Genomic DNA, 26,338 nt, shown 5'->3' with positions numbered 1-26,338 from the left:
GGCAAAATCTCTTTCATCGAAATTTTCAATATGGCGGACACAGCAAGAGAAAGCGGCTCAAACGAAGTCGAAAATTCTCAATCTACTCAACCTCCTGCTGAAAATAACCCCCAGAACGAACAACCACAACAACAAGAGTCTCCATGGAAGGGAATCTTATTCAGAATTTTTATTTTCTGGCTGATTTCAAATTTATTTCGAGGGAAACAGCAACAGGGCACTGAGAATTCTGGTTTTACACCGGCGACCAACTTGTTTAAACCCAGGGATTTCATGGTGAGTAGATGATCAATTAAAGGTTAAAATTATAATGGGATATACCGTTAGAGTATTAGATTGCTAGCTACGAGGGTCTGCATATGTTGCCTTGAGAGATCCAATAATTTAAATTTCTGTAAAAAAAAAACGTAGTTCACCTTAGCTATACACGTGTGAAAAAAGCTCACATTCGTAATAAGACCACGCAATGAATTCTCTGATTCATAATCTCCTTTTAATTGTGTTTGGCTAGCGAACTAAAGTCAGTGGGTTTTAGAAATATGGTGTTTTTATTCACTCTCTATTTCCTATATAAAGGCTTCCCTGGTGGCGCTTTTAAGGTTGCTAACGTCGTAATTAAGCTTATATTATTAGCTTTTCTTTCGCTTTCTTCAGAAATTTAATTATGCATTACCAGCGTTTTCATTGCTATGCACTGATTGACACAACAGTCATGACAAGGAAATCAGGTGATAGACTACTGTCTTGAAATAAGAGTATGTAAAGTTACCAAACAGTATATTTGATTGACAGTCTATTGCCCGATTTCCATTTGTGACTGTTTAGAATCGTTGTTTTGGAATCTTTTAATGATATCCCCCCAACAGACTGACAACTGAGAAAACTGGATGGTGATTTATTCCTAAATATTGCCAATTTAATCACAATTTGGTGTTGTTTTTTCATGGCAGGACCTTTATGTCTACATATCTGACAAAAGCTATATGCAACCAGAAGACTTCAATAATACAAGTCTGTTGATTTGGAAGCAAAATAAGCTTCAGTTTGGTAACTGGACATGTGGTGAGAATGGCGATGGTAGTTATACATACAGCTACACCATCAAGGCTTCTGAGGTAAGTACCAATAGATATTATTATGCCTATCACAATGGCATGAATTTACTACCTCAGGGCCGGGTTGTTCAAAGCTGGACTAGGGCTAATCCAGGATTAACTCTATAGGTCTTATTAAGAGTTAACCCAGGATTAGCACTAATCGGGCTTTGAACAACTGGGCCCCGGGCTTGAAATAACGGCAGGACATTAGACAATGTCCGGCTAGAACTGGGATTTGTGCAGTGAAATCTTCGCCTTGTCGGTAATTTTGATCAGTAACGTTAAGTCAGAAATATTTAGTATGACTTAGCTAAATTTTTTTTGGCCTGTGATAATGACATTTGACTGAACAGCCATCATTTTGTATATTTTATTTTATTTTATGCTACCTCATCTCCAAAGGAATATAGATGTTAAAATATAGCCAGAAACCTATAAAGATAGTGAATTTAAATAAAATACATCATACCTTCAGTATTATAACTTAAGTCATTATTTTTGATTTCCAGGAATTGATGAATAATGGGTCTCTATATATCCATGTGTTTGTTACCAAAATGAACAGGCCACCCAACCCCAAGGCTCCGCGCTACAGGAGACTTGATGTGGTGAATAGAACAATGTGTAAGTATTTTATGCAATATCAAGCACATTATGTATAACCTTTTATTTTCTGAGTTTAACAAGCATTGGTCTTCTAGTTGTGATTTACTCTAGTGCTCTATAAAGCATGTGAAGGAAATATGTTTGTATCCAAGCTTGACCAGAATGCACCATGTTTACCAATACTTCCATAGAAAATGGTCTATGGATATCATATTATGTTCTATTCAAAAGTTGGTACTCCAGTTGAAGTTATAAATGGTCTTTAAAGATGTTGGTTTTTTTGTTTGTGTAGTGCTGACAGTATACAAGAAAAGAAGGATTAGTAACACTGTTAATCTTCTGACAGGACTACAAACTGACGGGAAAAAGAAGGAGGTAAAACATGAATTATTGAAGAAATAGAAAATGTGTGTGCGTGCTGCGTGCAGTTATAAAGCACACTGGGATAGGTAGAACACAAGAGAAGTGTTTGGAGAAGCACGATGCGTAGCGGAGTGCTTCTAGACACTTCTCGAGTGTTCTGCCAATCCCCAAGTGCTTTATGACTGCACACAGCATAGCAAGCAAGTTTTTTATTTCTTTTATAAAATAAAAAATTCAGCAACCATTATTTTGGATAGGAATGATGCTCCCAACCAATCAGAACGCGAGATTTATAACAGTTATTCTATAGATATATGTGGTAGAAGCAAATTCTTTATAGTAAATACATTATCTTTAAGAATCTTGTCTTGAAAATTATTTTTATAGGAAAGTATAAAAAGTGAAGACAAGAAAAAGGTTGATATTATTTCTTACTGGCATCCTAATTTGACTATCAATATGATGGATGATCAGACACCGTGGACACCAGGAGCTGTCCCACCTCCCATGGATGAATGTGAGTAGAGTTCTCTTATAGTATCATCATCACGCACCATCATCATAACCATCATTGACACTAATGCCACCATCAACACTATGACCACCACCACCATTGTCATCATCACTATCATCATCATTACCACCACCATTATCATTCTCTCTAGTGTCACTACCACCACCACCATCATCATCACTATCACTATCATCATCATTACCACCACCATTATCATCCTCTTTAGCGTCAATACCACCACCACCACCACCATTATCATCACTATCATCATCATCACCACCACCACTACCACTATTATTATCATCACTACCACCACCATCATCTTTACTATCATTATTTTCACTACCACAACCATCATCACTTTATCATCAGCATCACTACCATCACCACCATCATCACTATGATCATCATCACTATTATCACTCTCCGTCTTTATCACCAGTGCCAATATCAACATCATCATCACCACCTCCATCTTCATCACCATCATCATTGTCATCAATTGCTGCCGCCATCATCATAATTAATCATCATCACCATCATCATGCACCATTGTCATCATCTTCACCATTTCCATCATCATGAATCATTGTACTTCCAGGCTATAAAAAGTTGCTTCCAAATCTCATTTCTTTGTTTCATTATCCTAATTAATTATTTCTATTTCTATTCAGTTATACAGTTTGACAATCTTACCAACATGTATTTTCCATTGTTATATCTAAATAACTACTGGAATCTGGGAAGTGAATACATGCCAATCAATGAGACAACACCGTAAGTTAAGAAAAACCTTTTTTAATAGCAGTCAAATGTCATATCTTGATTCTAAATCTTAGCTGTTGGTTAATATTTAGTTAAAGATAAATGTTTCAGCTTTTGACAGTGTCTTGAAGGCAGTGAAAAAGTTTTTTGGGACTTTAGTAAAAATAATTACAATTCAGCTTCAGCTAATGTTTTCCCATTTCTAACCATGTGTAACTCTCTCAAGAATAGAGGCTTTGCACCATTATGTGATGGCAGCTATGTTAGATGGCAGGAACAATACAATCATTTTACATGAGATAGAACTCAATTCCCAAGAGCAAAGGGATTTTATTGTTCTGCTATCTAACCACATGCAGCCCAAGCTGTATTAGGGGTGTCAGCACGTGATGGTGCTAAGCCTCCATAAGATTCTATGATTGAGTTGTACTCATATTTGTGTGTCTTATCATGCACAGCCATTAAACAAAGAAATGATACTCTCCTTTCTCATTCACTTATTGATTAGTCTCCAGTGATCAACAGAAATCCCTGTGAATCATTCCTATTTTGTAGATTTTGTGGTTGTCTAATAGCCCAGATGTGTCTTTGATTTGTACAGAGAGCTGGAGCTGCACCTTACTTACAGTCCTATTTCCTTGTTCAAATGGCAAATGTATGAATCACAGAGGGTGCGAAAGAAGTGGTTCTCTATGTTGGGAGATGAAGGAGAACAGTCAGAAGAGGAACAAGATACCCTGAAGGTGAGAAAATATCGATCATTGGTCTGCCCATTCATCTCATCTCAACCTATCCTTTCCATTCAGCTTTCTATCTCCCCTCCACTCCCAACTCTATCCATCCCAACCACCCACTTACCCTCCCTACGGCATCAATCCATCTGTTCATTTATCCATCCATTCACAGGATTTTACTATTCATTCATATTTTCATTCATCCATCCACTAATTCATTCTTTTATCCATATTGTTTCTTTTGTCCATGCACTCATTTCATCCATTTATTCATCTATTCATTCTTTTATTCATTGTTTTTTTTCTTTTACAGAGAACAATGGTAGAAACTAACCCTTACTTGTTGGGCATCACCATTGTGGTGTCTCTAGTACACACTGTCTTTGAATTCCTTGCATTCAAAAATGGTAAGCATCAATTCCATTGTGATCTGCCAGAATGGATTCAGTAAGATTTTAGTACGATAAGCATATGATGATAAAATCTTTAACCAGGGTTCCCCTTGTGTTTAATGACAGACGGGACAGTGAACAGTATAATATTTTTAAAGGGGCACTTGGATGAAAACACCCCGATTTTTGAAAGTCCGAATAATTGAAGTATTCGAGGATAATATGACTTGTTATAATTATGAAAACCAGATTAGTGCAAATTTTAGCCTGGGAGCCACTCGCTGTTGAGATATTTTGAGTTAAAAGCGAAAAGAACAATAGGGTTGAGTAAATGACGTCATTTACTCACATTTTAGATGCTGAATAAAATTGATAATTTTTTTTGCCACTTTTGATGGTGAAGGAAACATGTTGCTTGGCTACTATCTGGGCCATATAGATAAGTTTAAACAAGTTTCAAGTTTTCATTTCCAATTTTCATTGATTTTCATCCAAGTGCCCCTTTAAATGGTAGGATATTTCATACTCGAGTGACCCAATTAACTCATCCTAAAGGCGATACCAATGGATGGGTGGGTACTTACTGGGATTATTATTGACAATGCTTGTGGTTTACTTTTCAGACATCCAGTTTTGGAGGAGTCGTAAGTCATTGGAAGGCCTGTCCGTCAGATCTGTGTTCTTCAACGTGTTCCAGTCTATTATTGTCTTGCTGTATGTGCTTGATAACGACACCAATACCATGATTATAATCAGCTGTTGTATTGGTCTCGTAATTGAGTTATGGAAAATCAATAAAGTAACAGACGTCAAGGTCAGTTAAACCTACCTCTGATGTCCCATTTCACATGCCAAATCAAAAACCTCTTTGTGTTCACCATGTTTCATCGAGTTCAGCATTTTATTTTACGTCAAAATTAAGATTCTATCTACATGTTTCAATCAAATGTTTGTTTTACAATAACTTACAATTTCTCGCGTGCTGATTGGTTATTTTTTATCATCAATAAGAGGACAGACAGATAAAGCTGGCGTCAACGAGCACGCACTCTTTCCGTTGGTTGTTTTGATCGCTAAAGATGAGAAGTTTTTATCGTTTTTTGTTATTGTAAAAAACAAATAGACATCAGTTTTTTATGTGTCTGTCCTCTTATTGACGATAAATTGGGTCATCACATTGTCAAAGTAGTATGCGGATCCACTCGGTTACGCCTTGTTAATCCACACTACTTTGATAATGTGATGACGCAATTTATCGTCAATAAGAGGACAGACACATAAAAACTGATGTCTATTTGTTAAATTGATGTTTGAGACTCATTGAGATTCAACCTAATTAGATTATCATGTAATTTAATTAGTTGGTTGAGTGATTGATTGATCGGGACTTAAAGCAATGGCCATTAATTGGACAATATCCATCCAGAATTATAACATTTCTGGTCAATTCTTAGCCTTGCTGGTAATGTTGAGCAGTAATGTTGAGCCAGAATCGAGGTATGACAGATCTAAAACTAATCATGAACGGCAACTGTCCGTCCGTCATTTTTATTCCAGATTGATTGCTTAGTTGATTAATAAATGGATGGATTCCAATTGATTAATTATATCTTTTACCAGTTTGACAGAGAGAATCGTATATTGGGTATCTTCCCTCGGCCCAAGTTTGAAGATAAGGAAACTTATGTCCAGTCATCAACAAGACAGTTTGATGAGGTAGGATGACTTTTAGTCCTCAGAATGTTTCCCTTTCATCATTGGGGGAGAGGGGAGGGGAAAAACAGCGGCGTCATTGTTAGTAAGTTAGAATAGACCTAATTCATCCTGGTTGGGGAAGAGGGGAGGGGAAAAACAGTGGCGTCATTGTTAGTAAGTTAGAATAGACACAACATAAGTGAACTCTAATTTTGATGGTTCAAGTTATTCATGGTGATGTTTTCCCATTTCAGACCAGGTGTCATTCCCTTGAGAATAAGATTCTTTGTTTGAGTTGTGTCCATATTCATGTGTCTTCTCATCCCCAAACAAAGAAATGATACTCTAGTGAATGACAAGTGGTCTGTAATGGGAAAACATCACCATGAATAATTGGAACCATCAAAATTAGAGGTCACTTGTGTTGTGTTCAGTCTCTTTCTCAAAGGAATGATGTAATACTGTATTCTAATCTTGTTCATAATTCATTATGTTACAGATGGCTTTTAAGTACCTTTCTTGGGCATTATTCCCTCTTCTTTTGGGCTATGCCGTCTACTCTCTGCTATACCTGGAGCATAAGGGCTGGTACTCCTGGGTTCTTGGTATGCTTTATGGATTCCTGCTTACTTTTGGTGAGTACAGTGTGTCGTGTGACAATGTTGTTCACTCATTGCACTAGATGCCTTCTTAGTCTGAGGTCCATAGTTTGATTCCCAGTGAATTCTCACACTCGTTTTAACTTCTCTGAAATCTTAGTAGCATTTAACATAGCTTTAAAATAGAGCACTGGTGGAGATAAAGAAGAAAAAAAGAGAATATCATATGTGGGAGATGAAGGGAGGGGAGGGAGGTGCATACAACTCTTTACTTGAGTTGTATCCCTATTCATGTGTCTCCTGTACCAACAATTAAACAAAGAAATGATACTCTAGGGAATGACACTTGGTCTGAAATGAGAAAACATTAAGGCTACAACTAAAAGAGTCCATTAAATTGCAATTCTCTTTTCACGCAGGGTTTATAATGATGACACCTCAGCTGTTCATTAACTACAAGATGAAGTCTGTAGCCCACCTGCCATGGCGTATGATGACATACAAAGCTCTCAATACTTTCATTGATGATTTGTTTGCCTTTGTTATCAAAATGCCCATGATGTATAGGATAGGCTGTTTTAGAGATGGTGAGTTAACTTCCTTTTATTTAATACTGAAGGCCGTATGTGTCAATGTTTAGAATCATAAATGCCTAGTTTCAGAAAGATATCTGTGACTGACCTTCCAAATTAGAGTGACGGTATACTTTGTGGGAAAGGAAAGGCAATGGCAAATCCAGGATTTAAAAAATGAACAGACCTTAATAATAATATTTATTTTTATAGATTTCATTCTACTGAGCATAAAGAACAATTTGGGCTTCACAAAGTTGGTTTACTGTCAGTCTATTCTAACCATGAACACTTGAGTTTGTCAACCAATCAGATTATGAATCGAAAGCTTAAGAATTTGAGCTAGATGTATTGAAAGTCTATAAGACTATTCAAGGAGAATGAAAAAATGAAAGCGTTTCACACAAATAAGAAAAAAAATTAATAAACTCAAGTGTTCATGGTTAGAGTAAAATGACAGTAAATGGAATCCATGTAACCAGCGTTTGATTCTCTAGTGAAAGAGAGCTAACTCATGAAGCATTGGAGCAGAAGCTGAATTATGCTAGATTTATGACCTGTTTTTTTATTCTCATACAGCTAACTATAGTTCAAGTGATTTAAGTTACTAACATCTTGTTTTGCTTATTTTCTATCAGACATTGTGTTCTTTATTTATCTCTACCAACGCTGGATATACAAGATTGACCCCAAGAGAGTCAATGAATTTGGAGTATCTGGAGAGGACTTGGCCAACGGCACAGCAATAGAGGACAAAGATGATCAAAAAGAAGATCAAAAAGAAGCTAAAAATGGCACAGTTTCTCCTCCTTCTGACAAGAAAAATGATTGAATATCTTAAATATTTCATGCTGCATCGTTAAGTAAATATGGAGTTAGTAAACCAAAAATAAATTCCCCTTTTTTTTCATTGTTTAATATTCAGAAAACATATTTCTTCTGATGTAAAAAAAATGCTGTAAAAGCTCATATGGAAATATCTGCAATGTGCTAAGCTTGCTTTTGTCATCCTTTTTTCTCTGCTTAAAATTCAGAGCCTATATTAAATCTGACATTTAAAAAATTTCTGTAAAATATTTGAATTGAAGAGGCTGTAATATGCTTGGTTTTATCTGACATTTTATTTCTTATTTAATCCATCATTCTCTTTCTGGGAGACTTTATTTCATCTGAAGTTAAAAAGCTCTAGGATGTTCAAATTGAAAAGGCTGTAAAGTGCTAAGCTTTAAGTGTGACGTCTATTGAGGATTAATTACATTATACAAAATTGAACTGGTTCATAGAAAATGTATTTAAAAAGCATCATTATTTTACTCATGGTTTACATAAAAGCTATTTTAAATTTGTATTTTCAAAATGGCCAGCATTTAGTATTACTAGTTACAAAAAAAAATACATTACCTGACGTCACCATCAGTAACATATTGGGAGTATAAACCTTCATAACTTAGAGATGCTTCACTCAAATCAAGAAATATTTTACCATTCAACCATCTACTTCATGTAGAATCAGTACTGAAAGTATTGTCAAAGGGTACAGGTGCACTTTAATTTTTGAACTTAATTTCAAAAGATTATGGGCCCTGTACCTAATGCTTTACATAGGAATGTATGAATTACTTAACAATAAGACCTGTTGCCTTCATGGGCTATTGACTGGTAGATCATGAGGGCAAGAGGTCTAAATGTTTTAGTCTAAACCTACTCATCGGTCAAATAAAATGTTACAAAAAATTTTGAAATCATGAATTCATTCCTTAAGGATTCAAAACAAACATGAAAAGTTATGTACGATTCTTTAAGAGTAAAATATACTCAATGAATTTAGTCAAATTTTATTTAAACTTTAACTAGATTTAAATGTTTGTTGCATTATTGCAATATTGTATTCTTTACAATGGATCTGCCATTGGTTAAATTTGATCCAGATAAAGATCGTCATTGATTTAGAATAATTTACAAGAGGGGTAAAAGTAGTATGAAATAAAGAAATTTTAAATCTGCTACCTAAATGAAGATTTCTTTTTTTTTATTTCCCTTCCATTCCTTTCTTTTCCCTTCCATTCATTCCTTTTCTCTTTCTTTTATTTCCTATCCCTTATTTTTTGATTTCACCTTCCAACTATTACGAAGCATTATGAAATCTGAAGCTTCTATGATATGTTACATAGATGTGAAAACTAGTGCAGGCATTTCTATAATAATGATACGTATTAGTCCAATATCTATTTCACAGGTTTACTGAGTTCACTAAGCACATACACTTCCATTCCAGTTTAAGTCTTTCTTTAACTTTTCCTCCTATATATCCCTTTTTCTGGCATTCCAATCTGAGAGGATAAAGTTTACTAACGGGATCCCTGTGTTTTTGAGTAATGGACATTACTATTGGAGTCTTGATTGCTGTGGCCTTTCTTATAATCCTTATCGTTAACTACTTCATAAATCTGGATAACACAGTATCTGAACTGCATACCAAATGCGTAGTGATAACTGGGTGTGATAGTGGATTCGGACACGAATTAGCTCTCGTATTAGATTCGCAAGGTCTTCGCGTTTTCGCAGGCTGTTTGACGGAGAAAGGCGAAAATGTCTTACAGAGCAAATGCTCTTCAAGGCTCAAGACTATGAGAATGGACGTGACTAACACTAAGGACGTTCAAGGATGTTTTGACCACGTAAAAAACTTCATCGAAAACACGAATGATCTTGGTGAGTTTGAAGGAGTTTTTGACCCCCTTCTTCTTCACCATTCCACTTAACATAAGAATCTACCATGCATATGGCCCATGTATTGGGGATATCGAGAGTTAGAACAATATTGCTAGAGATACTGAGGGGATAGGAAGTACTGGAAGGGGTAGGAAGCACTGGAAGGGGTAGGAAGCACTGGAGGGGGTAGTGGCAGGGATACTCAATGAGGCACCCAGAATAGGAATCAATCTTGAGAGGTAGGATGGTACTAGCATTAATGGTGTTGAAGATTAGAGATGTTGAGGTAAGAGTACAGCTGTCAAGGAGGTACTAAAGGGGGTACATAGCGGTAAGGATACTTAATGAGACAACCAGGATAGGGATGTTGAATTATACTGTATGTATGATGGCTGAGAGTCTGAGTAGAGAAGCTGATAAATTTGATATCAATATCTTTTTCCTGTTTTTTCCCTTATTGCTAGTTCTGTGGGCTATAGTCAACAATGCAGGTATAGGTGAACCAGGGCCGATAGAATGGACTCCCGTACGAGATCTGAAGAGAGTATTTGATGTGAATGTCTGGGGTATGTTGGAGGTAACCAAAACATTTCTACCCTTGTTAAAAAAATCCTGTGGTCGAATCATTAATGTGGCAAGTGCTGCTGGCAAGGTGCCAATGCCAGGTATAGTATTTAGCTCTCCAATCCTCATATCTACCCCCTGTGGGGGAGGGTTGGGGGTTTGGTCCTTGGAATACTGCCTCTTTGGACTTTAGCCTTTTTTACTTTTCACATGAATTAACAAGTTTACATTATAATGAATTATGGAGAAAGAAAAACAAATATGATGATTACAAACATAAATTAATGCCCATCTCCTACCTTCTTTCCCCCTCATTATTTAGCCACACTAACATGCAGTATATATACACATATCTCTAGGTGGCGGAGCATACTCATCATCAAAGTATGCTGTTCAGTGCTTTACTGATGTACTTCGTAATGAACTCAGACCATTTGGAGTATTGGTTCATACCATTGATCCTGGATTCTTTAAAACCAACATCACAGACTTCAGATTACACAAACAAGTCATGGAAAAACTATGGAATAATCTAAGTCAGGAAACTAGAGAAGAATATGGCCAGGAATTCTGTGATGAAGGTGAGGTTTTTGTTCAAATAATGGCATCTATCAGGGGCGCCGGAACCGTGAAATATAAATGCATATATTCGATTTTTATTACTGTTATTAAGTTATTGTTGTGATTTTGTGCCCCCCCCCCCCCCTCCCAAAGATTTTTTTCAATGTTTTATTTCTTTCTTCCTTCCTTTCTTCATCTAAAAGGTTATTAGAGGTTATTTATCTTTTAATTCTTTCCTTTTTCCCTTCCTTCCTTTCCTTTTTTAACTCTTTATCTTTCTTATTTCTTTCCCCTTTTTCCTCCCTTCCTTCCTTCCTCTTTTTTCTTTCTTCAGATTCTTAGCATCATAAATTTTTCCAAGATTTCTACAGTATATAAAATATCAAAATTATCTACATCTAGGTATGAAACTAATGCAGACAATGAGCAGCTTTGCATCCAGAGACATCAGTCAAGTCATCAATGCAATGAATCATTCCATTACCTCTACTCACCCTAAAACCAGATACATCATTGGCTGGGACCATAAATTGCTATGGAGATGGTTGGCACTGCTTCCTTCAAGTGTACAGGATTTTGTGCTCGGTAGTTCGTATCCTAAACCAAAGGCTACAAGAATGTAAGGGAAAGTTTTTGGGGGGAGGGGTGGGTGGGGTGTCAAGGCTTCAGATAAGAAGATCATGAGTATAGTTTTGACTATTTTTGGATGTCAAAGGGGGCAACTCAATATTTCTTCACATTCTGATGAGACTGCTAGAATCATGAAGTATTAAAAGTAATTTTTTAACCCCTCCCACCCCTCCCTCGCAAAAGAGACGTGCATCCCCTGACGGAGATTAGACCACTTTTTCAATGAATGGTATTCAGGTATCGTTGCTCTAAAATGGCTTTCCATTTCAAAACCGAGTGATTGGATTAATATAAGTGCAGAAGCACAGAAGCCTGTATTAATTTCAATTTATATTCTTTTAAGAATTATTGGTTTTTGCCGTTTGCTCTCCCTAGTGCGATATCAATTGAAAACATTTTCTCTATATGTATATACCTATCGCATGCAAAACGCTTATCTTTATCTATGAATAGGAAACTTTCAAAGATACTAAAATAAAAGGGTGGAAAAGGACCTCTTTTCGCTGGGTAAAAAATAAGGGGCTTATGGAAATAAAAATTAGAGTAGTAGTTTTATAAGCAATTCAAAAAGTTTTATGACGATTTTTAATAAAGTGAACGAAGATGCATGTTTCTAAGAAGTTTCGAATAGTTCGTGCAAACTTATGAAAAATTGAAAAAGAAAAAGAATTGGCTAATTTACTATGTATCATTTGAAAATCTTGTCAATAATTGTGCCTAGAAATATCCTAGAGTCTCATTAGCCGTGTAAGGGAATATAGTGAATCAAATTTATAGCATAAAACTCATTGATAGTGTGAGTTATTTTCAAGTAATTTACCGCCATCACCTACATGTTTTTGCAAGGGACCTTGTATTTGGCTTGCTTTTCATATTTATCTGACGGTAAATAAAGATAGAGTTACTTGTGAATGGAAGGATCAATAATTGGTCTCAAAATAACTTGACAAGAAAGATGAAGTCGCTTGCGTGTAAAAACAGGTTTTGAAGTAATATTTCTAAAAGTTGAGTTAATGACTCTGCTTAGTGAATGTCAGAGTGATATCCCCAAATTAGGACAGTTTATCTCGCTATTTGTCAACTGAAATATCGAGATAATGATGTCTAAAACCACATGAGGTTTTGGTTTTTACGTCACTGTGGGCCGGGGGGGCTTGGCATCACACGCGAGTAGAGTTTGTTAGCTCTACCTTGATTTTTTCGGATTTTCCGTTTTTTTCCCATTCACAAGGTTAACACGCTAAATTCTAATTCAAACTGTGAGTTAGCCGTGCCCTGACATAGATCTGCTCTTAGATTGTCCCAGGATATCAAAAAATTAAGGCTTCCCCTCCTTCCTTCAGAAGCCGATAACAGGTGTTTTATTAACTACATAAGCTCTGCAGGAAGCCCAGCTCTACCTCATCTAATATTATTTGTCTAGCCAACACAGTTAATGACGAGAGTATCGATTGAAAAATAACTACTGACTACAGCTAATGACCAAAATATCTCTTGAAAAATAACCACTAATTAGAGCATGATATGGTTTATAAAACGGTCATCATTTGCAGAAACTAAATCAGTTTTGACCGGCCCTTGGACGCTCTACCTCAGTCATGGGCTGGTGGATAAGAGGTGTGCGAATTGCCCAAATCCTGTGGATGTTTTACGAAGCTTTCTACCTGATAATACTGGGTAAGTTTTGATTTTTTAAATTTCTATCTGGGTTTATAAATAATGTGAATAGAGTTCCTCTTCTGACATCGGGGAGTTTTTCTTTATAATCTTTTTTCTTTCTCGACTCTCGAAATAACACAACATAGCTTTTCAAATAAAATAGGTGTTTTTTTAAGGTGACTGCGTTCTATTGAAAAAAAAGTCCATAAAAAATATTCAAAACACAATTTTTTATTGCTCAAGTGTATTGGTGAACAACTCGCAGCATAAATAAATTGGTTCGGACATATCGTTTTATTATAAAAAGTAAATACGAGAAGCCATTTTCTGTGCATAATTTAATCTTATAGCCTTGAAAATGGAGTCGGTATGACTTCAAAACGTCGGTTTTCTTTCGCTTGGGTGAACTTCGTCAGTAGTCTTAAAGGAAAGAAACTATTTAGGGGTCCTCGAGGTAGTTTTTCAGATATTCATATATCCGAACAGAAAAATGGGCGAAAAAAGTCAACCTAGAAAGGAAGGAATGAAATGAACTATCTCTCTCTCTCTCTCTCTCTCTCTCTCTCTCTCTCTCTCTCTCTCTCTCTCTCTCTCTCTCTCTCTCTCTCTCTCTCTCTCTCTCTCTCTCTTTCTTTTGACAGCAGTTAGTTTTGAATACTTTAAAGAACTGCGGGTAACATCATTAGGAAACGACCAACGTAAGAAATGAACTTTAATTAACAACGTTAGCGATGATACTAACGAGATGTCCTGGGAAAATGAGGAAATTGATGATAAGGGTGGGGCTGAGTCAGTACTGCAACTGGAGGTAAGGGAGGGGTGGTCTTGACCAGTATTCTGAGGAGAGGGGGTTGGTCTTGACCAGTATTCTGAGGAGGGGAGGGGTGGTCTGACTTCAGTAACATTACGTATACCCTTTTACCCTGTTTCAGTAAATGCTAACGGCTGCAAAGATATGGTTTTTAAAGTAACAATGGAAGGTAAAGCTCTTGCAAACCACGTCTTTAAAACAATACCAGCGGTTATCAACGATGGAAACTGCGAGTCAATGTGTTTTCAGGATGATCGCTGTATCTCGTACAACTTCGGTACCAGTGCGAGTGGAGAGAAATACATGTGTGAGCTGAGCGAGTCTGACCACATTATGCACCCTGAACATCTAGCGAACAGACGAGGCACCATCTACAGGAGTGCTGAGGTAAGGATCTCCTTAGTAGTGGTTCTCCTAGTTCGACCGGTGTGGCATCCATCCGCCTCTCCACCATTAGTAGAGTTTCTTGATGGCTCTTGTCTCGAGAGGCTTTCCCCCAGTTTTCTTCCCTTCGAAACCGCCTTAATTAATACTTTCAATTCGATCTTGGAACGAGGGTCGGGAGTAAGTTTGTTAGCTCACACTGGATATTAGAAGTAAGTGCTGCCCTTCCAAAACAGGCTGCATTCGTTAGTTTCTACCAATTTATTTGGAACATTTCGTTTTACACGCATAACGTTGCGTTACGTGCCACTAGTTTGGCCATTAAAGCAGTTGTGTATGCAGTATGTGTACCTTGCCGTGACTGTGATGTTTTCTAGGATTTTGATTGGGGATTTTTTTTCTCGCGCAATGTGATTGGTCTGGCAGTGCGTGACATAGTTGGCGTGACCGTGTCCACGCCGTGTTTAGGGTATTTGATTGGATGGAGAGTAGCAACATTATTGGGCTTGGCGTATGCCTTGCCGTGTCACGACCGTGTTCGTGCGGTAAGCTTTTCACAGTCGTACGAAAACTGCTCTAATCCGATCTGTGTGTGTGTATGTGTTAAGTGGTTATAAAATTGCCCATATTTTAACCTTTGATAACACAGAACACCTGCAGCTGCCTTAAAAATACCACGTGCAGATTCAACTTTGTTGACGGGACGCACCGATGTGAATGCAAGCCTGGCTTTGTAGGAGAAAATTGTGCAGGTAGGACCAATTAGACAACCCTTCCACCCCTCCCTTCCTACCACGTCACCCAACATACCCCACCCCCCTCGGTAAGAAAATTATTTCATTTGGTGTCTTCTTAATCCATTTCGGGACAACAAATTATCAAGAGCGCTACTTGACGAAATTTGAAACTGCATCCGCGGTTTCTAAAAATAGCCCAACCGCGGGAATTTATATGGCGCGCGCGATATCAAGAAGTTTCTCTCTCTTATTTATGCTCTCTTGAAAGTATACTCTTTTTTGTTTAGAATTCAATCCATGCGCAAGTGCACCTTGTCTTAATGGAGGCAAATGCAGAGATATCGACAGATCCCTTGATCAAAAGGGGTATGCCTGTGACTGTTCTGAGGGATACGCAGGAGTTAACTGTGAGAATGGAGGTAGGGTTGATCGATTCACGATACAGTCAATTCAAAAAATGTTGTCGTCGACCAACTCAAGCCTACGCGACTGGACCGAAAGGAACTCTGGGTAGCAATAATTGAAGCCGAGTTGACTCCATAATTTTATCTGACTAGTTATGCCTGGTTTACAGCACGAACCTTCGTAGGCGAGCGGGAAGTGTTAAAGGAGAAGTATTTTTAATGCCTTCATATTTTCGAAATTGTGAACTGAATCATAACTACTTTGTTTTTCTTTCCCTAAACCCAAAGACATGCATTTGATTGTTTCTCGCCATTATTATCTTATTACTAGCGGGAACAATTAATTCAGAACGAATATTCAACCGCTTGAGTGATTTTTACCCATATTCCTTTCGGTCCAGTCGCGTAGGCTTGAGCCGGTCGACGACAACGTTTTTTGAATTGACTGTATATTGAGCCATTTTCATCTTCCTTCGCCAGTGATATATGCAGGTTGCCTAGCGACGCCTCCCCATACTAGAATCTGGGATTCTTATTATGCAGAGTTTACAGAGCAGTACGTGAGCTATGATGCTCAATATCATAGGGCTTAAAGGCGCGATTACACTGAGCAATTTTCACTGCAACGTGTCGCGCAACAGCGTTACGACACAAGTTGCAAGAGTGTTTACACGGTGCAACAATTTCACAGATCCCGCGGCTCAACCTCAGCCTTGTCAGCGTGTAATATATTCTTTAGAAATTGCCTACAACCTGTGAAATTTTTAAGTGTTTCAATTGTTCGTTGATGTGTAAATTCTTTTCATTACTGCGGATTGTAGTCAAATTCTAAAGAATAATTACACGCTGACAAGGCTGAGGTTGAGTAACGGGATACGTGAAAAGGCCTATTGTTGCAAAGAGAGACTCAATCGTTGCCAAAAGTAGAAAAGAATTTAATTTTTTGCAACGATTGCCGCAACTTGTCTCGCAACATTTTTTCTTAAGACTCGTCCCACCGGCATAGTTTAGCCTCGCTTAAAAGCAAATCATTTGCAAAAGTCAACTGTAACGTAAAGAATGTGCAAGTTGAAGATTACAAATGCTTTTAAATCCCACGGACTTTTAATGGTATCTATGAATGGCTGGTTTATAAACGAGGCTAAGCCTGTGCAAACGAGTCTGTGGTCTTCAAAAACAGCGGTATGCATCGAATGCGGAACTGGTGTATTGTCGTACGACATCTTGTTGCACTTTAGTTTTGCGTCGACTTGTGACTTACAAGTTTTTAATTTAAAAAAACACTTGACAATACATTACCCATGCAGTACATGGTTGATCACGAAGCACCCCAGCACCGGCCAAAAAACCCGACGCATTTAGTTTTAATGTCAAACAAAGAATTTCTTTCTGTTTCAGTGTATTCAAGTGAGACACTGTTTTCCTGGAACGCCGCTTTGCAGGTCTGTAAAGAAAAGTCGATGAATCTCCCATCCATTCACAGCGATGAAGAAAACGAAAGAATCAGAAACTTGACTCGCGGTCCTTTGGTGTGGATAGGTTTGAGACTGAAAACCAATAGATGGTTCTCCTTTTGGACCTGGTCTGATGGATCTTGGTATGACTACCGCAAAGGGTGGGGAAACTACTATAACGGTGGCTGCGTGTATATGGATAAGGAAAGCGGGAAGTGGATGGCATCGTCATGTGATAAAAACCTCGCTGCCTTTTATATTTGTGCGACCGTTTAAAGTGAGGGAGGGACTGCGGAGCAGTTACTTTTTAGCGGCATACAACAGGTATATATGCTTCCTATTGTGTAGCACCAGCCACAGGTAGCCCAAGCTTGGTTTCTGTGGTATCCTATTATAAGGAAATGTATGGAGATTCATAAAAAATTTCAATAAAATCATTGAAACGTGAAATAAAGCCCCGAAATTTTATCCGATCATTGAGAAATAGCACTTCTTTGGCTCTGCGTGGTTATTTTTTGAATTTAGCCCGTTTTAAGATCCCCCCCCACCAGTACGAGGTTTCAAAGACCTGTGATGGTTCGCTTTTGGGACTCGAGTTTCCAACCTTCTCTTATTTCTTACTGGTGGGGGAAAAAAGTCTTAAAACGTGCTAAATTCAAAAAATAAAATTTTTTTATGAATCTCCATACATTTCTTTATAACAGGACACTACAGAAACCAAGCTTAGGCTACCTGTGCACCAGCTTGCAGGAAAAATATCTTTAAAAAAAATCTCATTTAATCATTTTACCACAGGTAGACCCAAACTGATATTCTTCTTCTTTGCACGCTCGTATTGATGGGTACGATTTATTAATTTTCATATTGACTTTTAATTTTGTAAGTCAATTCTGCACTTCAAAGTAACAAACAGTTTTTAAGAGCTAGATTTTGCTTCGATTGCTTGCTTTTTAATCGTGTTAGCCTTTTACCCTTATGCCTTGCGTCTTTGGGGGTAACCAATCAAAAAACTGTCCCAAATTGAAAGGTTTCTTAATTGAATTGATACTATACCTGCTTTTATCTGTACAATACTGATTATCAGTTTATTCCAAGTTATTTTTGCATGTACAGATCATCAAGAGTTTTGGTCTTACACTGAAAATGTATTGACTTACGAAAAAAAGTTTAAAATTTACCTTAAATGTCTTCAAGCTTCTATCTTTTTTAATTTTTAATTATATTTTTGGATACCAAACAAGGTATTGTCAACATTGTCTGATCAGCCTTCAGAAAAATAAGTGGGTTTTTACCCTCTGGTTACCCCCCAAAGACGCAAAGTATTATGGGGATGTGAAAGTCGAGAATATAAAAAATAGCGAATAACCACATATGTACTGATCATAAGTTGTCCGCCATATTGCGCAAAATAAAAACTCAAAACATCGGCGAGAAAAGCGACCATGAATCGGAAATAATTCGTCTAAGGTGACCCTACTGCTAGAGCTAACACTTTTTTTGAAGGAGTTACCCTCTTCCCCCTCCCCCTTCCCTGGGGAATTTAAACAAAAGACTTGTCCCTAGCTTCAAGGACCATCCTATAGACCCCTTGCACTGAGTCCCGAGAGGAATTGTTCTGGGGGACAAAACAAAAGGCCGTCTTTTCTTATGCCAAAAAAATCCATGGTTTATCCCCCAAAACAATTCCTCTCGGGACTCGGTGCAAAGGGTCTATCTTTATATAAATGAATTTCCTACTTAACTTGTATCTACTAATAATTACCCACTCGTATATTGGCATCGTGAATAACTTGGAGCTGTCAAATTTTTAATACAGAAATATTCATCAATTGTATAGAATTCTCGTCGTTTTAAGCACTTTATACTCTTCTGTTATTACTATATCATTCAAATAAATAGAGCAATAAAGTATTAGTGTGCGAATAACCACAAAATGGTTGTTGGTTAAACTGAATTCTTACTCTTTAAAAATGGACGAAGACTAGACAAAGAAAAGAAAAAAAACGGAAATGGGAAAGAGAAAAAGAAGAAAGAAAAATGAAAAATTTCGCTCAGTCGTTTTTGGTACAAGGTCTCTTTTCAATGCGTGCAGCGCATGCGCAGTATCACACCCCCCCCCCCCCCCCTTCCATCAAAATCGTCAAAATTAGTGTTGACTTTGATTAACCTTTAAGAGAAAATTTTTTTCAATAATGAGCAATAATGGCAAAAAACGCCAAAAGTTAGAAACAAAACTTTGTATGAGTTTTGATCCCAATTTTCGTTTTTGGTTAACACTCAAAACCTTTTTTAAACAGTTAGAAACTGATGTACTATGATGAAATACCTGTTTGAAACGGTATTTTCAATTGTACGAAGATGTTTTGTTGCATTTGTGTTAGAATGTTGCTTTGTCAGGCTTTTTTTATAGAAAATATATTGGAAATAAGCAAATGAAGGCCTAAACCTCATTTGCGAATAAAATTTTTGCTTTGGGTTAACACTTTGATTCTATTTTCATCGGTTATCTCCACTTCCAAACAAGCTAAACTTTCTAAATAACAAGATTTTAGCCTTGTACAACAACCTTTCTTCAAGAAAATAGTTTTTGGCGCTCACTGCTTGAATACGAAAAGAATTATCTCTTAAAATATGAGAAATGGAGTTTAGTTTCCCCTTTTCATTACGCTATAATGATCCAAACGCGAAGCTGCTTCTCTTTACATGAATACCTTGGATCAACACGTCTCTAGGAACTTTTCTCTGCTAGCAAAAAAAAAAAAAGAGAAAAGTACGACTGCGAGATAAGGTCGATTGTCTGGATCCACAAAACCGCCCACAACTGCGGACAAACGAGGACAAACAAAATCGAAATACTAGCCTATTACGCATGAGCAAGGTGAGAAACCGCATAATAATATTTGAGCCTGCTTTACTTTGTTGACGTTTTCTGCAAAAACTGATAGCGTTGCAGCGTCGTAGAGCATGCGCGATAAAGACAACGACCACGATTAGTGAAAGGAGTAGCATCTATTTCCTCTCTTTCTGAATATAAAGTGAAAAAATATAAAAAATATAAAAAATAGGACTCTTATAGCAAGGACCGAAAAGAATATATCATTCATCCACTTCTGCATTGCGAACCTTAAGGTTTTGTTGAACGGCTCTCAGAAATCTCAAAAAAGCTGGTAGTTTGCTGACAATGGCTTCCGGTTCCCAGTCCTCTTGGTCGAGCAATTTATCCCATTCATCAGAGTGAACATGGATGTCAGTCTAAAAGAAAAATATTGCTCAACTGTATAATGAGTCCTAAAATTGGGATTTTCGTAGTCTTTTGGGTTAAATATTATATTAGTAGATATGAAATGGAGGTTCTGCACCACTGTATTCCAAATTCGGGATTCATCACGAGTTGGATCCACTCGGATCCACTCGGATCCGTGAGTGTAAATAAAGGAGGCTATGCAGTTTTAGCGAGGAGAGAAAGTTGCACCATAATCAAGCCACGACACTGGTCATATGAAATCTACCGGCACCTTACTTATATTCTATTACAGCCTTTCTCAATCACACGCGCCCTCTAGCGATTGTTTCTGTTGCGAAAAAATAAGGTTTTGGTGCTCTTAAAAACTTTGTATTTTCCGACAATGTCATGGAAACGCCTTGATTGACGTCCACCAAAACCTACTCTCTCGCGACAGAAACAATCGCCAGAGGGTGCGTGTGATCGAAAAAGGCTGCAACCAAGAGAATATGAACTAAGAGAAGAAATCCTACCTATATAGCCTTGTAACCATCATGTGCACCGTTTGATGCTATTCTTAGCTTGGAGATATTTTGAGCGAAGAACCTGATTGGTTGATTTCTTGAGGGTAGGCGGCTTCCAGTCTTTTCAGTAAACAAAAGCTTGTGTTTTTGTCGTGGACGAAACGAAATATGGCGCTTTTCGTGTCCTAAGACGAGGCATTAAAGGGAAGCATGATTATCGCGCGGGTATGGTAACGAGTTAAAAATAGCATCAATGATTAAAAATAGCATCAAACTGTGCACATGATGGGGCACGGGGATTCCTTCTCTTAGTTCATATTCTCTTGCTGTAACACCTACTTTTGTTTGAACGTCCTCCTTCATACTGCGGAGATCAGGTGACTCTGCTTGAAAATCCTCTTTCGATATCATGACGTTGAACTCCGTCTTGGTGTCATCGGCATCCGGGTACGAACAAGGATACGTCCAGCGGTTGGCTCGACGTCTGTATACAACAGAAAAACCACTAGGTAGTTCATTTAATGGCAACGTGACATTCTTGTTCTCGTATTTCAAGTTTTCATCTAAAAAGTTGATCAAGGTTTGATCTTCTTCTTGTTGGCTGACGTCTTTCACTTCCTTCATGGCTGTTCAAATGTAGAGCACGACTCATTAGTAAATTTAACAAATTTCCGATGGTTTAGCGTGGTATGTCATCTTATAGACATCTATTGCACTGAGTCCCGAGGGGAATTGTTCTGGGGGACAAAGCAATTGATTTATTTTTTGTATAAGAAAAGAAAAGACGGCCTATTGTGTTTTGTCCCCCAGAAGAATTCCTCTAGGAAATCAATGCAAGGGGTCTATATATTACGATATGACGTCAAAATGTTATTTACTCACGAGGCGTATCTTTCAAAATACGTATATCTGTATGTGCGCAATACACCGGAAGTAGACCAGTGGAAGTGGGTTTTTGTTTTAACTTATACTATAAACAAAAACATCCTTACTTGTTCGCAAGACGAGATGGCAGTCGAATGTGAGGAAAGGTATGAGTATATCCACCTTAAGGCGGGTCTGTGAAGGGGCACACAAACGATACTTGTAGAAAGAGGACTGATCAGCTAAGGTATTCTTGATCGGTACGATATCATCTTGGAAAGAAAAGCAACCGTCTTCTGACTCATTTGAGTCAGGCACAAAAGCCTAAATTGAGCAAAGAGGAGATATTGTTTAACAGCAATAGATAATATACGTTGAGCAGTGTTATTGAACAAACGATTTATGACTGGAATTGAATGTGTTTCAATGACTGCGTCTGCACCGTAGTTTTTGCCGTAGGTTCATTCTCGTACCCTAACCTCCCCAGGCTACGACACTATCGTAGGTGATGTTGAACGTTGATGCCCGACACAAAATTCACCAGAACAAGCCAGAATACAAAACTTTGGATTTCATTTCCCTTGACATCTTAAGTCAGAATTCTTTCACATTGAGTCTATCATGACAGCAAAGGGCGTTACCTTGAAGCGGATTCGATGTCCAGTCGGGCTGATAAACGTATAGTCAAATCTGGTATTTGGTTTAACTCTTAAAGCACGTCCTTCAAGTGCTTCTTCAAGGGCTTTGTATTCTAGCTCCTTGACACCTGCATCGAAGTACACCTTCCAAGGAGAGTTCTTTTCGTCTTGTAAGTTTTCATTGATTTCTTTCAACTCATAAGTTTGTCCAGCATCCTCTGACAACGAAATAGAAACAAATTCAAAATGGGTGGTCTAACATTTCTCAATTATCTTTTCTAATAACATTCTTGTGTTATATACCTTCAACCAATACCCCCTAATGATTAAAAACGTCACCTGGTCACATCAGATGTCTGTTATGACGTCATCCTCGGCAATCGTAGGCAATACTGTAAATGATTACGTGACCAAAGTCACGCAATATGTCCGTTGTCAGATAACTTATCAACACTGTGAATTGTTACGTGACCAAACTCACGCCAGATGTCTGTTGCTAATTAACCCTTATCAACAATGAATTGTTAAGTGACCAAAGTCACGCCAGATGTCTGTTGTTAGTTAACCCTAATTAACAGTGTGAATTGTTACGTGACCAAAGTCACGCCAGATATTTGTTGTCAGATAACTTATCAACACTGTGAATTGCTACGTGACCAAACTCACGCCAGATGTCTGTTGTCAGATAACCCTCATTAACAGTGTGAATTGTTACGTGACCAAAGTCACGCCAGATGTCTGTTGTTAGTTAACCCTCATTAACAGTGTGAATTGTTACGTGACCAAAGTCATGCCAGATGTTTGTTGTCAGATAACCCTCATTAACAGTGTGAATTGTTACATGACCAAAGTCATGCCATATGTCTGTTGTCAGATAACCCTTATCAACAGTGTGAATTGTTATGTGACCAAAGTCACGCCATATGTCTGTTGTCAGATAACCCTTATCAACAGTGCCGGAATTTTTACGTGACCAAAGTCACGCCATATGTCTGTTGTCAGATAACCCTTATCAACAGTGCCAGAATTGTTATATGATGTTATATCTTCTATTCTAACGTCCAGTTACCTTCATCAACACTGTGAATGTGCGCGTGACCAAAGTGGCACCACATATCTGTTCTGATGTTTCCTATATCGTCCATCTTTCGAATTTTACGAAGAACTTTCAGTAATGCTTCCTTCAGCTCAGAAATGTAGTCCATCTCTTTTTCCTGAGAGAAAGAATTATATAATAGAAAAATCAAAGTCAACCTGGAATAATGTACTTCTGTCTGTCCTCAAATGAAACTTTCATCTCCACTTTTTGTTCAGCCCCACATCTGATAACCCCACCCCTCACGGGATAACGCAGGGATTTAACGGGCATTTAACAGTGCTAACATTGGGGTATGGGGAATTTAATGGGATCTTCAACAGTTTAAACAGCAACAACTTCAATGATTTTAACAGAAAATCTTTCTCCTGGGACAGGGAGAAAGTGCATGTTAAAATCCCCACCCTGTCCCAGGGGATAGGGGTTTCAATACTCCAGTTTCAAGTTCTTTTTGCTCAGCCTTAGTCTTGGTTGTGCGCTAAAATATTCAGCTATTCAACCAAATACCCATTGCATTTTAATCAACTTGATGTATTGCTTCTAAGTAGGTACATTCCTTACTATACAATGGGTATTAATGAAAGAAAAGAACACATTTGTACACAATCGAGGAGACTGAGTAAAGGTGAACTGGAAATGGGAGTTTGAACATTGCAATAAAAGACAGTAATATGAAAAGTTTCAAAGAATTTAATCTCTATTTCTGTACCTCAGTTTCAGTATCTCCCTCCATCACAAGTTCGTAATTAATTTTACTGGTGTGATCAGTTTTTATTGGTTGAAGTTTAAAGTAGTTATCTTGACCGATGCATGTATTATCAACCAAAGCAAGCCTTTCAGGTTTGTGACGGCACTGACGACTATGTGCTTTTTTGTGTGCATCGTTGTCCTGAAAGCAAAGTCAAGGAACTAGTCGTAATCTAAGGATAGAATTTTGGTTGAAAAAATACCATCCAGAGGGGGCAAAAATATAAGGTTAAACCCTTTTCAGCAAGCCAATCCTCTTGTAAAATTAGAAATACCATTTCACGAATCAGAATATCCTCCCTTTAATGACACTTTGTTCACACACTCACCGATACCAAGGTCTTAATTCTTTGCTCTGCATCTTGTACTTTTTCTTGTGTAGGTCCTTTGATCTTAGCGACAAGGTTTTCTGCATCTATCCATATTTCTGTTCCTGTCTCATCTTGAATTCCACGTCGTGTTGTTCCTTGGGGACCAATGAGTAAACCTACTAAGCCAGCTGGAAACTCCACATCTTTCTTTTCCCAGGAAATTGTCTCTTCTTGTTTTTGCTGAAAAAATGATTCCAGGATGGTGAACTGTGATGCAAGTTGCCTGCATCATTGTAGCTGAGGCAGCCTGGAAGCAAGCCCCCCTTCTACCCTCATGACTACAATATACTCACCGACACTAGCTCGAGTATTTTTTGCTCTGCACGATCAACGAGTTCTTGTGTAGAACCTGTAATATGGGCAACACCAGTGTCTCTATCTATTCGTATATGTGTACCAGTTTCCTTTTGGATTCTGCGTATTGTTGCTCCCCCTGGACCAATCAGACAGCCAGAAAACTTATGATCAAAATTGACGTCTTTCTCAGCTTTACATTCTTTGGCTTGCTACAAATAATTAAAGGTGAGCATATCTTTTTGGTGTATTTCACTAAGTGCTGCGCTGAGCCAGGAGTGGATTTGTTTGGTCCCCAACCAGGACCGGTGAAAAAAAAAACAACAATGGCCCAATAATCTACCCAACAATGGAAGATAAAAACTTTCTAATGCACGAGACTCATATCAAACAAAAATTCACCCAAAGAATGGCAGATATACATACAATAATTGATGAGATCATCTGTCTGGCTTTTTCTATTTGTTGCAGAGTCCCTCGCAGATGGACCCCATCACCTTTAACTTCTATCCTCTTCACTCCAGACTCGGCTTCTATCTTTTGGAGGTACTTTCCTCCCTTTCCTATTACTAGACCCCTTAATTCTTGCGGTACCTTGACAAGCTCAGACATGTCACTACCTTTCGCTGCCATATCTGACAGTACACTACGAGGCAAACTATTAAAGAAAACGAATATTTCCTTAAAGTTAGGAGATTAAAAACAATCTTACATAGAAAAAACATGCTTCTATGAACTGTACCCTTTCTGATAACTTCGATCGAAAATTTTTTTCGATCAAACAAAATCTTGTAATATAGCGTTTCTTTACAAAATAGAGGAGAAAATAGCGGGGCTATATATAGAGAAACAGGTGTTGAAGACGAATGTAAGGCAAATTCTAGAGTTTTAGGTAGCGCTTATTTATGAACCACTGTTAAGGACCACTGGCTGTTAAGGGCAAAAAAATACGAGTTTTGAGTTTTTTTGTCGTAAAGATTGTCTTGCGAACGAACCAAATCAAAAACTGCTTATAATTGCAATTCTTCTTGAAGCCTAAAGAACCCGGAAGAATCTTAACTATATGTGGAATTAAACGTTCAAAATTATTAAGTTAAAGGAAAAATATATCAAGCATTATTATTGATATCTCTGGCGTTTACCTTTGGAAGCCGAGATTACCCAAAAGATTTTCGCTTTTCCTTCCCTTTTGAGCTTGATTTCAGACCTTGGACTATCATTATGGATTCCAAGAAATCAATGTAGTCTCCAGGGGTGCGTCACTTCCGCTTCTGGTTTTAAAATTACTCATTTCCTGTTTTGAATAGGAGCCAGAGGGAGGGAGGTAG

General features: G+C 37.8%; 4 protein-coding genes across 5 annotated transcripts; 3 read left to right on the top strand and 1 right to left on the bottom strand.

Annotated features, from left to right (window-relative positions):
• The first annotated feature begins 12 nt into the window (after positions 1-12).
• Positions 13-9,349, top strand: LOC116294392 (putative lipid scramblase CLPTM1). Its single transcript, XM_031701990.2, has 13 exons — positions 13-276; positions 951-1,115; positions 1,607-1,721; positions 1,996-2,078; positions 2,454-2,583; positions 3,255-3,357; positions 3,947-4,088; positions 4,393-4,486; positions 5,095-5,285; positions 6,092-6,187; positions 6,666-6,801; positions 7,185-7,352; positions 7,976-9,349. The coding sequence occupies exons 1-13, from the start codon at positions 31-33 to the stop codon at positions 8,167-8,169; spliced, it is 1,863 nt and encodes a 620-aa protein (XP_031557850.2). The 5' UTR covers positions 13-30; the 3' UTR covers positions 8,170-9,349.
• Positions 9,350-9,712: 363 nt separating this feature from the next.
• On the top strand, positions 9,713-12,716 carry LOC116294338 (retinol dehydrogenase 7). Its single transcript, XM_031701923.2, has 4 exons — positions 9,713-10,049; positions 10,514-10,714; positions 10,973-11,194; positions 11,577-12,716. The coding sequence occupies exons 1-4, from the start codon at positions 9,713-9,715 to the stop codon at positions 11,795-11,797; spliced, it is 981 nt and encodes a 326-aa protein (XP_031557783.2). The 3' UTR covers positions 11,798-12,716.
• A 135-nt stretch (positions 12,717-12,851) lies between these two features.
• On the top strand, positions 12,852-19,181 carry LOC116294405 (uncharacterized). The gene is made up of 5 exons (XM_089024227.1): positions 12,852-13,481; positions 14,396-14,661; positions 15,308-15,410; positions 15,683-15,814; positions 17,198-19,181. Exons 1-5 carry the CDS (start codon positions 13,403-13,405, stop codon positions 17,527-17,529), a joined length of 912 nt encoding a protein of 303 aa, XP_088880353.1. The 5' UTR covers positions 12,852-13,402; the 3' UTR covers positions 17,530-19,181.
• An 822-nt stretch (positions 19,182-20,003) lies between these two features.
• On the bottom strand, positions 20,004-26,242 carry LOC116294391 (uncharacterized). 2 transcript variants are annotated; one of them, XM_089024224.1, is made up of 11 exons: positions 26,153-26,242; positions 25,437-25,668; positions 25,010-25,222; positions 24,675-24,896; positions 24,308-24,487; positions 23,572-23,716; positions 22,506-22,720; positions 21,993-22,188; positions 21,340-21,626; positions 20,377-20,505; positions 20,004-20,277 (listed from the first exon to the last, which is right to left on the bottom strand). In XM_089024224.1, exons 2-11 carry the CDS (start codon positions 25,641-25,643, stop codon positions 20,263-20,265), a joined length of 1,809 nt encoding a protein of 602 aa, XP_088880350.1. In that variant the 5' UTR covers positions 25,644-25,668; positions 26,153-26,242; the 3' UTR covers positions 20,004-20,262. The 2 variants fall into 2 exon arrangements, with proteins under 2 accessions (XP_088880350.1, XP_031557849.2); XM_031701989.2 differs by having other exon boundaries at positions 20,004-20,505.
• Between the last annotated feature and the right edge of the window lie 96 nt (positions 26,243-26,338).

This window comes from Actinia tenebrosa, unplaced genomic scaffold (genome assembly GCF_029948245.1).
Source record: "Actinia tenebrosa isolate PJP-AT-01 unplaced genomic scaffold, QUT_ActTen_1.0 PGA_scaffold8__29_contigs__length_14323225, whole genome shotgun sequence".
Lineage (NCBI taxonomy): Eukaryota > Metazoa > Cnidaria > Anthozoa > Actiniaria > Actiniidae > Actinia > Actinia tenebrosa.
The sequence above is the reverse complement of the archived record's forward strand: the minus strand, read 5'-3'. Positions and strand labels throughout refer to the sequence as shown.